The sequence below is a fragment of the Gossypium hirsutum genome, chromosome A13, assembly GCF_007990345.1.
Source record: "Gossypium hirsutum isolate 1008001.06 chromosome A13, Gossypium_hirsutum_v2.1, whole genome shotgun sequence".
Taxonomy (NCBI): Eukaryota; Viridiplantae; Streptophyta; class Magnoliopsida; order Malvales; family Malvaceae; genus Gossypium; species Gossypium hirsutum.
This window is the reverse complement of record NC_053436.1, coordinates 2,161,554-2,175,878: the sequence shown is the minus strand read 5'-3', so window position 1 is coordinate 2,175,878 and position 14,325 is coordinate 2,161,554. Positions and strand designations below refer to the sequence as shown.

General features: G+C 36.4%; 1 protein-coding gene across 1 annotated transcript; it reads left to right on the top strand.

Moving 5' to 3' along the window:
- Positions 1-12,379: 12,379 nt before the first annotated feature.
- On the top strand, positions 12,380-13,810 carry LOC107929523 (uncharacterized). The gene is made up of 4 exons (XM_016860966.1): positions 12,380-12,490; positions 12,593-12,759; positions 13,073-13,541; positions 13,616-13,810. The coding sequence occupies exons 1-4, from the start codon at positions 12,380-12,382 to the stop codon at positions 13,808-13,810; spliced, it is 942 nt and encodes a 313-aa protein (XP_016716455.1).
- Positions 13,811-14,325: the final 515 nt, after the last annotated feature.

The following is a 14,325-nucleotide window of genomic DNA, read 5'->3' as shown; positions in this document are numbered from 1 at the left end:
CTTTAATATTTGAGCATTTCCTTTACAAAGAGGGATCGTATTTCAAAAGTCTTCCAAGTTTTCAATCTTCGACACTAAGACGCTAATTAATCAACTAGGTACCAATTTTGGGCATATCGAGGGTGCTAATCCTTCCTCGTGTGTAACCAACTCCCGAATTCGTTTTCTGATTTTTTGTAGACCAAAAATTATCGTTTTAGTAAATCTTGACTTTTATTAAAATGATTAATTTAAGGTGATCCGATCACACCTCATCAAAAAGATTGGTGGCGACTCCCTATTTTTCATTTTCGTTTTTTTAAAATCCAAGTCGATTCCCATTTTTCAAAAAAATGGTTACGACATGCATGATTAAAAATGATCTCTTATATGATTAACTTTGTTAAGTTGTGGTATATTGGATGTCTTGATTTGAGTAGTATATATTCGTGTTTGGTGGGTCAATTTGATGCATATGTGATAGATTATGTTCTGGAATGAGTTGGGACAAATTAGGTGTGAAATAAGTGGTAAATTGCATGCTTTAAATGTTCAATTTAGGCACTTTTACGTTAGTATATTGAGATAGCAAGAGTATATCTCAAGACCACAAGAACAAAATTGATTATTGGGTGCATTTCGTTGGCTTAGGTTTCAAGACTAATCATACAAGTCTCGAGATAGAGTGGTCTATTCCTCAAGACAAAGGCACATCAAAGCTAAAATAAATTTGGCCTATTTTAGGTCTCGAGACAAAAACCACCTCTTAATACTTCCAGACATCGAAGCTAAATTTAAAAAAATAAAGGAAGTTTGTCTCGTGACATAAAAGGGGTATAGTCTCGAGGCATATTCACATCGAATCAAAATAAAATGCATTATGTCTGGAGACATGAAAGCTATGTCTTGAGATCTCCAATAGAATTTGGTCATATGAGTTTAAATTCGAATCCTAGCTATGTTTTTAATCTCATACAATTCTTGAATGAATGCATATAATGTGATTAAATGGGAAAAAATTAAATTTATTGTGTGTGATGGAAATGCATGGCAATTTAATTGCTTGAATGCCATGTTACTTGATAAAGGAGATCGACTTAGGTTAAATTGTTCAAACAATGTAATGTGATGTCACGCATTTAAATCTGGTGATTAGATTGGATATTGGGACATTTCAAATTTTCTTAATTACAAATTAACCATGGATGATTTTAAGTGTAACATTCCAAAATTTTGTAATTTTCCGTCATTTTGAGAAATTTACCTGTATTTTGATGTGTTTCATAATTTAATTGAATTTGGACTTTAGAAATGTCATCATTTAGTTTTGGATTTAATTAGGTAAGCATGTGATTTTGTCTATTGAGTTCATTTTTGTTATTTGGAACATATGAGTGTCAAAATATTAATATAGTGATGAGATGATAATTGAGCCATCAAATCTTGTTTTAATAATGGAAATTAATACTGGCCAACAATGCCTGTGGTAGAGAGAATCAACTATCTTAAATCAATTTTAATGTTCTTATTAAAAATATTTATTTCAATATAAAAAAAAACTTGATTATCTAAATACTAGTTTACAATATCAAATATTCATATTATTTGATTTAGTTTTAGATCGATTTCTGATTTGAGTTTTGGGGATAGTGATATTTGAAATCGTCGTCAAAATTTTTTATTTCGGTATTCATTATTTTCTCAATTTAGGAGATAGACATAATTGTCTTACAAAGTTGTGATAGCATCAAGTTAAAAAAGGTTCTTTAATTCAGTGTTGTTCGGCGTACAGTTGGAAGAATTGATACAAGACCTAATTGTCGTAACTGGACTATCAAAGAACAAATTGATGTGACCAATTGAGTGAGAGGTTGGATCCGTCAAGGGAAGTAGCGGTCAAATTTAAACTACTCGCGTGATTGAGACCGTTGATTCGAGACAGGCCCTTCTAGTTCACGAGGCTACCAAGGAGCTAAATTGTGGATGCGTGTTTTAGGGTTGTTCATTCAATAATGGTTAACTGTCGGGCGTTCCCACTGTTAATTTACACAAGGAAGGGCTGGTGATTTGAGGCATCCTCAATTACTATAACCTACTTATCGATTGGAGTAGAAAATTCATTGTTCAAAATTAGAGCTTGAAGCTAGAGCATCATCTATTCAATTTATTTAATCTTATTTTCAATTTTTATTTATTTTTGTTATTTTTTTAGTTTTAATCGGATTTAATCACCCTTTTATTTTTGTACAGGTCGACACACATCGTGAACACAACAGTTGCTTGTCACACAACTAGGTTAAATGAAATGACAATTCTGGATATCTCAATCCCTTTGAGATTGAGCTTACTCTCTATATTTCTATTTATATACTGTTTAGACGTAAAAATTTATTTTAGTGTACTCGACACCAATCAAGAAATTAATATTAAATATGAATATTACATGAATCTCTAAAAACTTCTCCCATTCCATACCGTCTTAGATTTTATATCATCTACGGTGAAAACACTATTGAAAATTTTGATTTGTTTGTAGAAAATCTTTGAATTGATAATTTGTTAATTTCCAATTTTTTCATGTTATTGTTTTGTTTATATTGTAGGATTTGATGGGAGAGTAACAATCCAGTGCATACAACCAGCACTAGTTTTTCACAAATACTAATCCTTTAAAAAATAATATAATTATTTGATATATTAGTAATAAAAGTGCATTCCACAAATTATTAATATGAGTGACGGAGTTGGATTTAGATTTACCTCTATTAAATTGGGTTAGATTTGAATTAAGAAATAAATTTATTTTCGAATCGGACTTTAACTTAAAAATTAATTTAAATAATTTGCATAGACATGAACAAATATGTAAATTATCTCATGACAAAAAAAATACATGAAAATACAAATTTTCTTTGAATTGAATTAGACAATCAAATGGTTGAAAATGAGAAATTAATTAAGACACCAAAAGAAAATAACATAAAAAAAATTAAAAGAGTAGATAAAAAATAACATGAAAATAATACACGAAAGACATTATGCATAACACCAATTATTAATGTGTAAAAAATAGATAACTTTATGAACACGTTAAAAATATAATAAAACTATTGCTTTTTTATTATAAAAGAGGTTGGTTTGGTTACCAACTCCACACAAAGATAAGTTTCAGTTTCCTACTTTGTTGTCTTCTACTATCTGCACCCAAAAACCGCCATGGACAGAACAAAAAAGCTTCACATAGCTATGTTCCCATGGCTAGCTTATGGTCATACAATGCCGCTTCTCGAGGTTTGCAAATTCTTGGCTCAAAGGGGTCATCGAATATCCTATATTTGCACCCCTAAAAATATTAGTCGCCTCCCTAAACTTCCCCCACATTTGTCTTCTAACTTAAGTTTCGTCGAGTTTTCCCTTCCCCATGTTCATGGCTTACCTCCAGGAGTTGAGTCCACTTCTGAGGTACCAATCAACAAAGTCCCTTACCTTAAAAGGGCATATGACAAGCTTCGAGACCCTTTGTCTCACTTCCTCAAAACTCAAATGTCAACTGGATAATCCATGATTTTGCACCTTACTGGTTACCTGGTATTGCAGCTCCATTAGGCATTGTTAGGAGTAACAGTTTCTGTTATTAGTTAGTAAGTTGTTAAGTTTTCGGTTAGTAGTTACTGGTGAGGTTGCATGTACTGCATGCATTAAATACCCCTTGTAATAAGCATTATGAGATATGAATGAAGAATGATTTCTTTAAGTTGTTGAAAGTTTAGCATGGTATCAAGAGCCAATTTTTTTTTCATCAAATAGTTTTTGTTGTTTTTCTTGTTTTTTTCATGGAGCCAAGTGCAGATACTCCGCATAATTCTTCAAATATTGGTGAAGCAACTCAGTCGCAGGATCTTGGCGTTGGTGGATCTTCAACCGTTCAATATTTTACCAAGCATGACACGGTCAAACTTGCAGACCATAATTTCTTACTGTGGAAACATCAGTTGTTGCTGATTCTTGAAGGATATGGGCTTGAAGGCTTTGTTTTGGGCACGATTTCTGTTCCTCCTGCTGTTCTTGTAGAGGCTGATGGTCGTGTTGTTGATAATCCTCGTTTTCTTGTTCATAAGAAACAGGATAAGTTTCTTGCTGCTTGGCTTGTTTCGACTGTCACGGACGAGGTTTTGGTTCATCTAACTGCAGCTAAAACGAGTCTTGATATTTGGAACACCATTGAAAGAAGGTTTGGCGCTACGTCGAATATTAAGATCTCGAGTATGCGTCATGCATTATACTCGATCAAGAAAGGTAGTTTAAATGTTAAAGAATATTTGCATAAGGTCAAGACTCTTACTGATAGCTTAACAGCTGTTGGCAGTGATGTTACGGAAAAAGAGCAAGTTAGTGTTATTCTGTCTGGGCTTCCCATTGAATATGAGTCTATTCGTGTTTTTGCGTCTGCGGCTTCAGTTTCGTTGGACTTGCTGACTGATATGCTTCTTGATTTTGAGGCTAGACAGTTGGCTGTTTTGTCAGAAACTCCTTTGCAGGCAAACTTAACTAAATATCAAGATGATGCAGATAGTTCGAAACCTTCTTATGCTCAGGACTCAAAACAAGGTTTTCGTGGTTCGACTCGCAGTTGGTCGCGTGGCAGAACTAGAGGCACTGGTCGAGGATGGTCTCGTTCTAGACCACAGTGTCAACTTTGTGGTAAGGTTGGTCATATTGTACAAAATTGTTATCATCGATTTGATGAGAATTATTTTGGACAAAACCCTTCAGTCAATTTTCATCAAGTGCACGAGTTTGCTCCTTCCTCCACGGCTTGCTCTTCTGTACTTAATTGTTCTGGTTCGTGCTCTCGACTGTCAACTTCATCGTCATCATCAGCTGATCAAACCTGGTATCCAGATTCTGGTGCAACAAATCATGTTACACTTGACAGATCCGCTCTTATGTCAGTGACTCCTTATACAGGTGCAGGTCAGGTTGTTATGGGCAATGGTAAGTCAGCATCTATCGCTAATATAGGATCTTCTAATATTATGGCTGGCTCTAGGCTTCTTCATCTTCAGCGTGTGTTACATGTTCCTACAGTGTGCAAAAATTTGTTATCTGTGGGGCAGTTTGCAAAAGATAACGGTGTCTTTTTTGAGTTTCATCCTTTTCTCTGTTTTGTGAAGGACACTCAGACAGGGAAGATCCTTCTCGAGGGCCACATGCATGAAGGTCTCTACCGTTTTCAACTGTCTAAGTCTACTCTCGATAGTACAAGTTTTCTTTCGAAGCCTAGTTCGTGCTCAATAAACAGTGCCCAACTTTCCTCTGCAGTTTTATGGCACAATAGACTTGGACATCCGTGCTCTAATGTCTTGTCTCAAGTGTTAAAATCTTGTAAAATCTCGTTTGTACAAAATAGTTTACCTACTATATTACGGCCTGCCAGATGGGCAAGGCTCAAAAGCTTCCTTTTCCTGCTTCCACTACAGTGTACAAGATTCCTTTTGAGCTTGTAGTTTTTGATGTATGGGGGCCAGCTCATGTGCCTTCCAATGGATTTTGCTATTACGTATCCTTTGTTGACATGTACAGTAGATATACTTGGATCTACTTTCTTAAAAATAAATCTGAGGTTGCTTCTTGTTTTGCTAATTTTCATCAGATGGTAAAAACTCAATTTGGTTGTTCTATCAAGATGTTCCAAACAGATGGTGGGGGAGAATATCGTGTTTTGACAAAAGAGTTTTCTCGACTGGGTATTCAACATAGGGTTACTTGTCCATACACCTCCGAGCAGAACGGAGTGGCTGAAAGGAAGCATAAACAAATTGTTGATATGGGATTATCTCTTCTAGCTCAATCTGGTGTACCATTGAAGTTCTGGTATTATGCTCTTGCACATGCTGTTTATTTAGTAAATAGACTGCCTACCTTAGTTTTACATCAAATGAGTCCGTATGAGAAACTTCATGGTAACAAACCTGACTATACTACTCTTCGGGTGTTTGGTTGTGCTTGCTATCCTGATTTGAGACCTTTTCAGCAATACAAGCTACAGTACAGGTCAAAAGTTTGTGTTTTTCTTGGGAGTACCCCGAATATAAAAGGGTTTCGGTGTCTTGTTGATGATGGTAGGGTGTATCTTTCTCGGCACGTTCGGTTTGATGAGGAAAGATTTCCGTTCCATGGTGGTTTTTGTTCAAAGTTCCACAACAGTGTCATGAAGGACTCTTGTAAATAGCAGACCATGCTCCCTATTATTATGCGTCATAATTTTCCTGAAACAGGTTTAACACAAGCAGACACACGATTGGTTAGGACATCTCCAATGGCATGTTCTTCAGTTCCATCACATCATACTCCTTCTTGTTCCAGCTCGTTAGGTGGTATCTCTCTTCCAACAGAGGTTTCTCCATTATGTGGTCCAAATGAATGTCGGTCAGAAACTTCGTTGACACATGGACAGAGTGAATGTCAAGTTGAAGCTCCTTTGAATGTTAATATGCACCCCATGCAGACCCGTCCAAAGAATGGAATTTTTAAACCAAAAGTTTTAGCTTCGGTATTGGCTGAAAAGGAGCCTTTGACAATAAGTGAGGCGTTTCAAAGCCCGGCATGGACAGATGCTGCTAAAGCAGAATATAATGCTTTGCTAGCTAACCAAACCTGGGATCTCGTGCCACTACCTAAAGGACGACGAGTCGTTGGTTGTAAATGGATTTTTAAACTGAAGAAACATGCAGACGGGTCTATTGCTCGATACAAGGGTAGGCTTGTGGTTAAGCGCTACTTGCAGAAAGCTGGTATCGACTTTCAAGAAACATTCAGCCCGGTTGTTAAGCCAACTACAATTCGGGTTATACTTGCCTTAGCTATGTCGTCTAACTGGCCACTTCAACAGGTAGACATAAATAATGCCTTTTTGAATGGCAAGTTGAGTGAAGATATCTACATAGTGCAGCCCCCGGGGTTCGAAAAGCGAGGGGCAAATGGTGAGCAGCTAGTTTGCAAGCTTCGAAAAGCCTTGTACGGTCTCAAACAAGCACCACGGGCGTGGTTCAATAAGTTGCGTGAATTCCTAGTGTCCATGAAGTTTGAAGTTTCCAAAGCCGATAATTCTCTGTTCATTTTTCAAACCAAGTCCCAGTTGATTTATGTGTTGATATATGTCGATGACATTATCATTACTGGGAATGATACTGTGTTCATAGGTGATTTTGTTACTCAATTAAATGGCAGGTTTTCGTTAAAAGATCTGGGGAAGCTAAGTTACTTTCTTGGAGTTGAAGTCAAGTACACTACACAAGGGCTGTTTCTCACACAAAGAAAATACATTCTGGATTTTCTTCAACGTGCATCTATGGAGAAGTCAAATAGTTTACCTACACCAATGGTCACCACCGGTCATCTTTCTGCTAATACTGGGAGTCCTGTTGAAGACGAAAGTTATTATCGAAGTATCGTTGGTGCTTTGCAATATGTGGTAATTACTAGACCCGACATAGCGTATGCTGTTAACAAAGTTTGTCAATTTATGCATAAACCTTCGGATTTGCATTTCAAAGCTGTGAAAAGAATCTTAAGATATCTACAACGCACACTGAATTATGGGTTGAAGTTTGTTCGTTCGTCGAAGTTTTTACTTGAAGGATACTCGGATGCCAGTTGGGGTTCAGATGTAGATGATCGACGGTCCACTTCAGGATTCTGTGTGTTTCTTGGAGGGAACCCGATCTCCTGGAGCTCAAGGAAGCAACAAGTGATCTCTAGGTCAACAGCAGAGGCAGAATATAGAAGTGTTGCTCATCTCGCTGCAGAATTGGTTTGGATTCGGTCATTACTGACTGAGTTGCATGTTCCAATTCCAAGGAAAGCATTGATATGGTGTGATAGTTCAGCTGCTGTTGCAGTAGCAGGAAACCCGATTTTACATTCAAAATTCAAGCACGTAGAGATGGATTTGTTTTTCGTTAAAGAAAAAGTTACTGATGGTGTACTTCAAGTTGGCCATGTTTCGGGATCAGACCAAATTGCTGATGTTTTGACAAAACCTTTGCCAGTGGGAATTTTCACTAAGTTTCGAGATCTACTTTGTGTTACTGATACAAGTCAAGAAGTTTTTGATGAGAAGAAGAATTGATAAGTAAGGGGCATGTTAGGAGTAACAGTTTCTGTTATTAGTTAGTAAGTTGTTAAGTTTTCGGTTAGTAGTTACTGGTGAGGTTGCATGTACTGCATGCATTAAATACCCCTTGTAATCAGCATTATGAGATATGAATGAAGAATGATTTCTTTAAGTTGTTGAAAGTTTAGCAGGCATCAACTTGGTTTTCTTCAGCATATTCAATGCCAGCTCGTCTGCTTTTGGAGGTCCACCATCAGCTTTGCTCGGTGATCACCGGAAGCGACCGGAAGATTACACGGTCATCCCTGAGTGGATAGATTACCCTTGCAACAACGTAGCTTTCAAGCTCTATGAGATAGTGAACTACCAGCAGTGCATGGACGACGATATGTCTGATATCCACCGGATAGGACGATTGATTCAAGGTTGCCAATTTGTAACCGTGCGCACCTGCTTTGAGTTCGAATGGGACGTGATTAAATTGCTTATCAAGCTTTACCAGAAACCCGTGGTTCCGGTAGGCCTGTTGCCTCCGTTATTATCACTGCCATCAAACGAGGATAACAAATGGGAAGCTATAAAAAGCTGGCTTGACAGCAAAGGAGAGAAATCAGTTCTCTATATTGCTTTTGATAGTGAAGTGAATTTAAGTGAAGAGTCCATGCACCAATTGGCATTTGGGATAGGGAAATCCAACTTGACCTTCATTTGGGTGGTAAGGAACAGTCCAGTGGGTGAAGGACAGATGAATGACATAATTCCTCCAGGGTTCGAAAAACGAGTGTCTAACAGGGGTTTAGTGTTGAGGGATTGGGCACCTCAGTTGCGGATATTAGCCCACTCTTCTGTTGGGGGTTTCTTGACTCACTGTGGTTGGAGTTCCATAATCGAGGCACTCATGTACAGTCGAGCTTTGATCTTGTTTTCTGGGGGAAATTCGGACCAAGGGTTGAACGCTAGGTTGTTGCATGGCAAGAAGGTTGGGTTAGAAATCGAGAGAAATGAAGTGGACGGTTCATTTACAAGCGACTTGGTGGCTGCAACCATTAGGCGGGTGATGGTGGAACCAGAAGGTGAGGTGCTTAGGGCAAATGCGCAGGCAATGAGAGAGATTTTTGGAAATGAAGAGTTGAGCAACAATTACTTGAATGAATTCACTCGGTTCATTGAAGAGTTTTCACCATCAGCTTGCCATTGTTAGGTTGAAGTGGAAATGGCTTTCTGGTTAAAAAAATGAAGTATCTGACCTAGAAAAGAATTGTGTTTGTTTGTTGTTTTTGGAAAAATAAAAATACTCCTACATTATTGTTACATGTTAAGTTATATATAAAACTAAATAATATTTAATGCGTGTTTCACGCATTATTAATAAATAATAGTATGTATCATGCATCATTAAATTAAGGGTAAATTACACCAACAGTCACCAAACTTTGGGATAAATGACAAAACAATCACCTAGGTTTCATTTCAGTCACTTAACTTTCAAAAAGTAACAAAACGGTCACTAACGTTATAAAAAAGTGACAAAACAGTCACTAACTAACAGTTACCGTTAGGGTATTAACGGGATTGTTGACGTGGCAAGTTAACCGTTGATGTGGTAAGTTAACTTATCACTTTGGCGACGGCTGATGGGTTTGGGACGGGTTTAGGGAAAAAATTAATGGGTTAATGTTTTAGGGTTAGAAACAGATTAGCTTTAGGGGGATTTGGGGGGGAACGAAAATCTATTTGGGAAATTTTGATCGGGATTTGGGGTTTTTTAGGTTTTAAACTGAATTGAGAATTGATTTGGGGTTAAAATTCGGTTCAATAATCGATTAACAGGGTATAAGTTTTAGGGTTGGTTTATTTTGTTTAGGGAGAAAAGAAGGCGAACCGGAAGTTTTTGATTGTCAGAGACAATGGGCAGTAGAAGGGAAGCTACCAGTGTTGTTACATCCACTTTAACGGGTAAGTTCTTGCATTTAGTTTTAAATTTTTTGGATTTCAATGTCGTTATTTCGATTTAGGGTTAATTAGGGATATTTCGATTTTAAATTTAATTTCGATTTTGATTTTGCTTTCGATTTCTATTTCGATTTTGATTACAATTTTGAAACACTCACTGATTCTGATTTTGATTTTGATTTCAATTTCGATTTCGATCTCAATCTAGGATTAGAATTTTATTTTGATTTCAATTTCGATTTCGATTTAAGGTTATTTCAATTTTGATTTTATTTGTTATTAATGTACATGACAGATTAGGGTTTGGTTTTTAAAGTTTATGACATATAATGTGTACTGTATTGTGTCTGCCATTGTTTAAGTTTATTTCGATTTTGATTTTGATGTGTTTGTATCTGCCATTGTATGAATGCCATTATCAAACTGGTCTTTATTGTGCGTATCTGCCATTGTTTGTATCTGTCATTGTATGAATGCCATTATCAAACTGATCTTTATTGTGTATATCTGCCATTGTTTGTATCCGCCATTGTATGAATGTCATTATCAAATTGATGTTTATTGTGTATATCTTCCATTGTTTGTATCTGCCATTAAATTATAGATTATTAAATTAAACTGATGTTTATTGTGTATATCTGCCATTGTTTGTATCTGCCATATCTGCCATTGTTTGTATCTGCCATTAAATTATACATTATTAAACTGATGTTTATTGTGTATATCTGCTATTGTTTGTATCTGCCATTAAATTATACATTATTAAACTGATGTTTATTGTGTATATCTATCATTGTTTGGATCCAGGCTCCTATTGTTATTTACCTTCTTTATTGTACTGGTTATTGCCTATTTTTGTCTGCCATGTGCATGAGAGAAATGGTTGTGTTTGATTAAATTAATTTTTGTATTGGTTGTTGTCTGCCATGTGCATGACAGAAGTGTTTGTATTAAATTATTCAGTATTTTGTATTGGTTATTGTCTGACAAAAATGGTTAAGGTGTTTGCCTATGTTGTCTGCCTTTATTGATGTGTACTTTGTTTGGCAGGTTTAATTGATGACAATTTTAATGAGAATGAAGAAAATGTGTCTGGTAGTGAAGTGTCTGGTAGTGATAGTGATGCATCTGAAAGAGTTACTTTAGATGGTTTAAACATGGATGGTATAGGAGTAGATGAACTGTGTGATAGTGATGATTCTGGGAGGTTAGATAGTGCACATGGATCTGACTCAGATGGCCAAAATTGGCTTGAGTTCAACCTAGAGAATGACATGAGTAATCCTAGACTTGAGGTTGGAATGTTATTTAAGTCTAAACACAGTCTAAAAGAAGCTGCCAAGCAGTATGGTAGGTTGAATAGTTATTTTATTAAGTTTCCCAAAAATGATTTAAGAAGGTTAAAGGCAGTCTGCAATGAAAAATGTTCTTGGTTCATATGGGCTTCTAGGCTAAACCCTAATGACCCTACTGACCAGACTTGGAAAATTAGGAGTTCAAACCCTAACCATACTTGTTCTAAAGTCTATAAAAATAGGAATGTAACCTCAGTTTGGATAGGTGAACAGTATAAAGAAAAATTCATTGCCGATTCTAATTATTCTTTGAAATCATTACAGCAAGATGTCAAAAGAGATTTTTGTTGCTTGGTTTCACTAACCAAATGTAGGAGGGCTAAACTTAAGGCATTGGAATTAATTGAAGGAGCTCATAAGGCTCAATATGAGAAGATTTATGAGTACTTATTGGAGGTTAGGACCCAAAATGAGGGAACAACAACAATCTGTTATTTGGATAACATATTGTTTCAAAGGATGTATGTCTATTTGCAGGCATGCAAAGATGGCTATAGGGCTGGTTGTAGGAGGATAGTAGGTTTAGATGGATGTTTCTTAAAGGGCTACTATGGTGGCTACTTGCTTGCAGCTATTGGGATAGATGCAAATAATGGCATCTATCCACTTGCATACACTGCTGTCGAAAGTGAAAACCAAGCATCATGGCTTTGGTTCTTGGAGTTGCTTGCAATGGACTTGGAAATTGTGAGCTTGTACCACATATCATTCATGTCTGAAAAACAAAAGGTAAAACTCTATTTATATATATATTTATGTTGTTTCTATTTAAGGTTTGTCAAAGAATTAAATTATTTTTTCCTAATTGCAGGGACTTTTGGAAGCAATATGTATGTTGTTTCCTAATGCAGAAACAAGGCACTGTGTTAGACACCTACATTCTAATTTTAAGAATGCTGGTTTCCGAACAAAGGAGTCGAAAGATTTACTTTGAAAAGCTGCAAGAGCAAGCACTACAAGAGAGTTCGATGAAGCCATGGATGAACTGAGAAAAACCAATCACCATTCTTATGACTGGTTGAAAAAGAAAAACCCTGCTCACTGGTCAAGGTCTCACTTCTCAATTAGGAGCCATTCTGACATGTTGGTAAATAATCTATCTAAATCATTTAATAAGGTAAATCCTTATGTTTTATGTTTCTTACTGATCATTAGCAATTCACTAATCATTTATGTGGTTTATGGACAGATGATACTGGAAGCAAGAGGTAAACCTATTCTGACCATGATAGAAACAGTAAGGACCAAGATTATGTTACTTATTGTCAAGAAGAAAGAAAAAGCTGACAAATGGAAAGGAACTTTGTGTCCAAAGATCAAGAAAAAACTGGATGTTAATATAAAAGATTCATTAAGGTAAAGATTCTTTCTAATGCCTATATCCTGACTTAATGTTGCTGATCACATGCAGTGATTGTTGGAAATCTATTGACTTTTTTAATATGTATGCAATGATTATTGGAAAGTTGTTGACTATTTTTTAATATGCATGCATTGATTGTTAGAAAGATGTTGACTATTTTTTAATATGCATGCAATGATTGTTGGTGTGTTGCCTATTTTTTAATATGCATGCAATGAGTTTTTTTTATAATATGCATTTAGTGACTGCCTTTTTAGGGGGGTGTGTCATTGTATATTTTAACCAAGCATGCTCACTGTTTTTTAGGTGTGTTCCATCACATGCTGGTGGGGACAAGTATCAGGTTGAATGTGGTCCAGGCAGCCAGCATGTGGTGGACTTAGTTCAGAATTCCTATTCCTGCAGGAATTGGGATCTCACTGGCATCCTTTGCATGCATGCAAAAGCTGTCATTCATGTAAAAAATGAGTTCCCAGAGACCTATGTACAAACCTGGCACACCAAGCAAACCCAGATTCAAATTTACTCCAACTTTGTAAGTCCAGTAAGGGGTCCTAAACAATGGGCCTCTTTGTCAAACATGCTACCAATACTACCTCCTCCACTAAGAAGGCCACCTGGCAGACCTACTAAAGTGAGAAGGAAAGAACCTGATGAACCACAAACAACAGAAAGGTTGAGCAAGAGAGGGGTGGAGATGAGATGCAGTAAATGCAAAATAATAGGCCACAATAAGAGGAGTTGCAAAGGGGAAGTTGGCCAAAACATTCCAGAAGTAATTTGCCTTAACTTATAATATACTTCTATCTATGAATTTGTTTGTTTTTCACATTTCTTTTATTCTTGTAGGTTAAAAGACATCAAGTTGGTGTCCGAACCCAGCAAGAGGCTACCCCAAGTCAGCAAGAGGGTACCCTAACTCAACAAGGTGCCCCAACTCAGTTACCTACTGCCCCAACTCATCAAGAAGCTGCCTCAAGACAAAAGCTCCCATTAAAGAGAAAATCAACCACAACCACTGTTAGATGGATGCCTTCTACTTAAGAGTCATCCATGACATACCATTGATGATGATGTGAACAGACTGCATTTTGTTAACCTTTTAAAACTGTGTAAATTTGCCTGTTACTGATTATTAACTTAGGCAGATAATTTTTTGGGAAATTTGCCTATGATTGCTACTGTTGATAAACTTAGGCATAGTCATTGAATCTTTTTGTAAATTTTCCTACAATTCACATCTGTTCAATTGTAATGAATTGTAGGAAAATTTGGCAATATTTTGCCCCTCATTCCTTTTGTAAACAGTTTACAGTTTGGCATATTGGCCTTAATATATGAGCAATTTATCATGCTATTTGTTATCCAACTGTTAAGCAATTTGTATACCAACTGTTATCTTTTCTAACTAGCAGCCATGTATACCAACTGTTAAATTTGTATATCAATTGTTATCTTTTCTAACCAGCAGCCATGTATACCAAATGTTAAGCAATTTGTAAACAACAACATGAGTTGGTTAGCTATGTATACCAGCAGCCATTTTTAACACATGTTAA

Excerpts from the sequence above, each read along its gene's own strand:
- LOC107929523 (XM_016860966.1), top strand. The coding sequence starts at position 12,380 with ATGGATGAACTGAGAAAAACCAATCACCATTCTTATGACTGGTTGAAA. Across the intron at positions 12,491-12,592 it reads GGAGCCATTCTGACATGTTG|ATGATACTGGAAGCAAGAGG; the intron begins GTAAATAATCTA and ends GTTTATGGACAG. Across the intron at positions 13,542-13,615 it reads TTGGCCAAAACATTCCAGAA|GTTAAAAGACATCAAGTTGG; the intron begins GTAATTTGCCTT and ends TTATTCTTGTAG.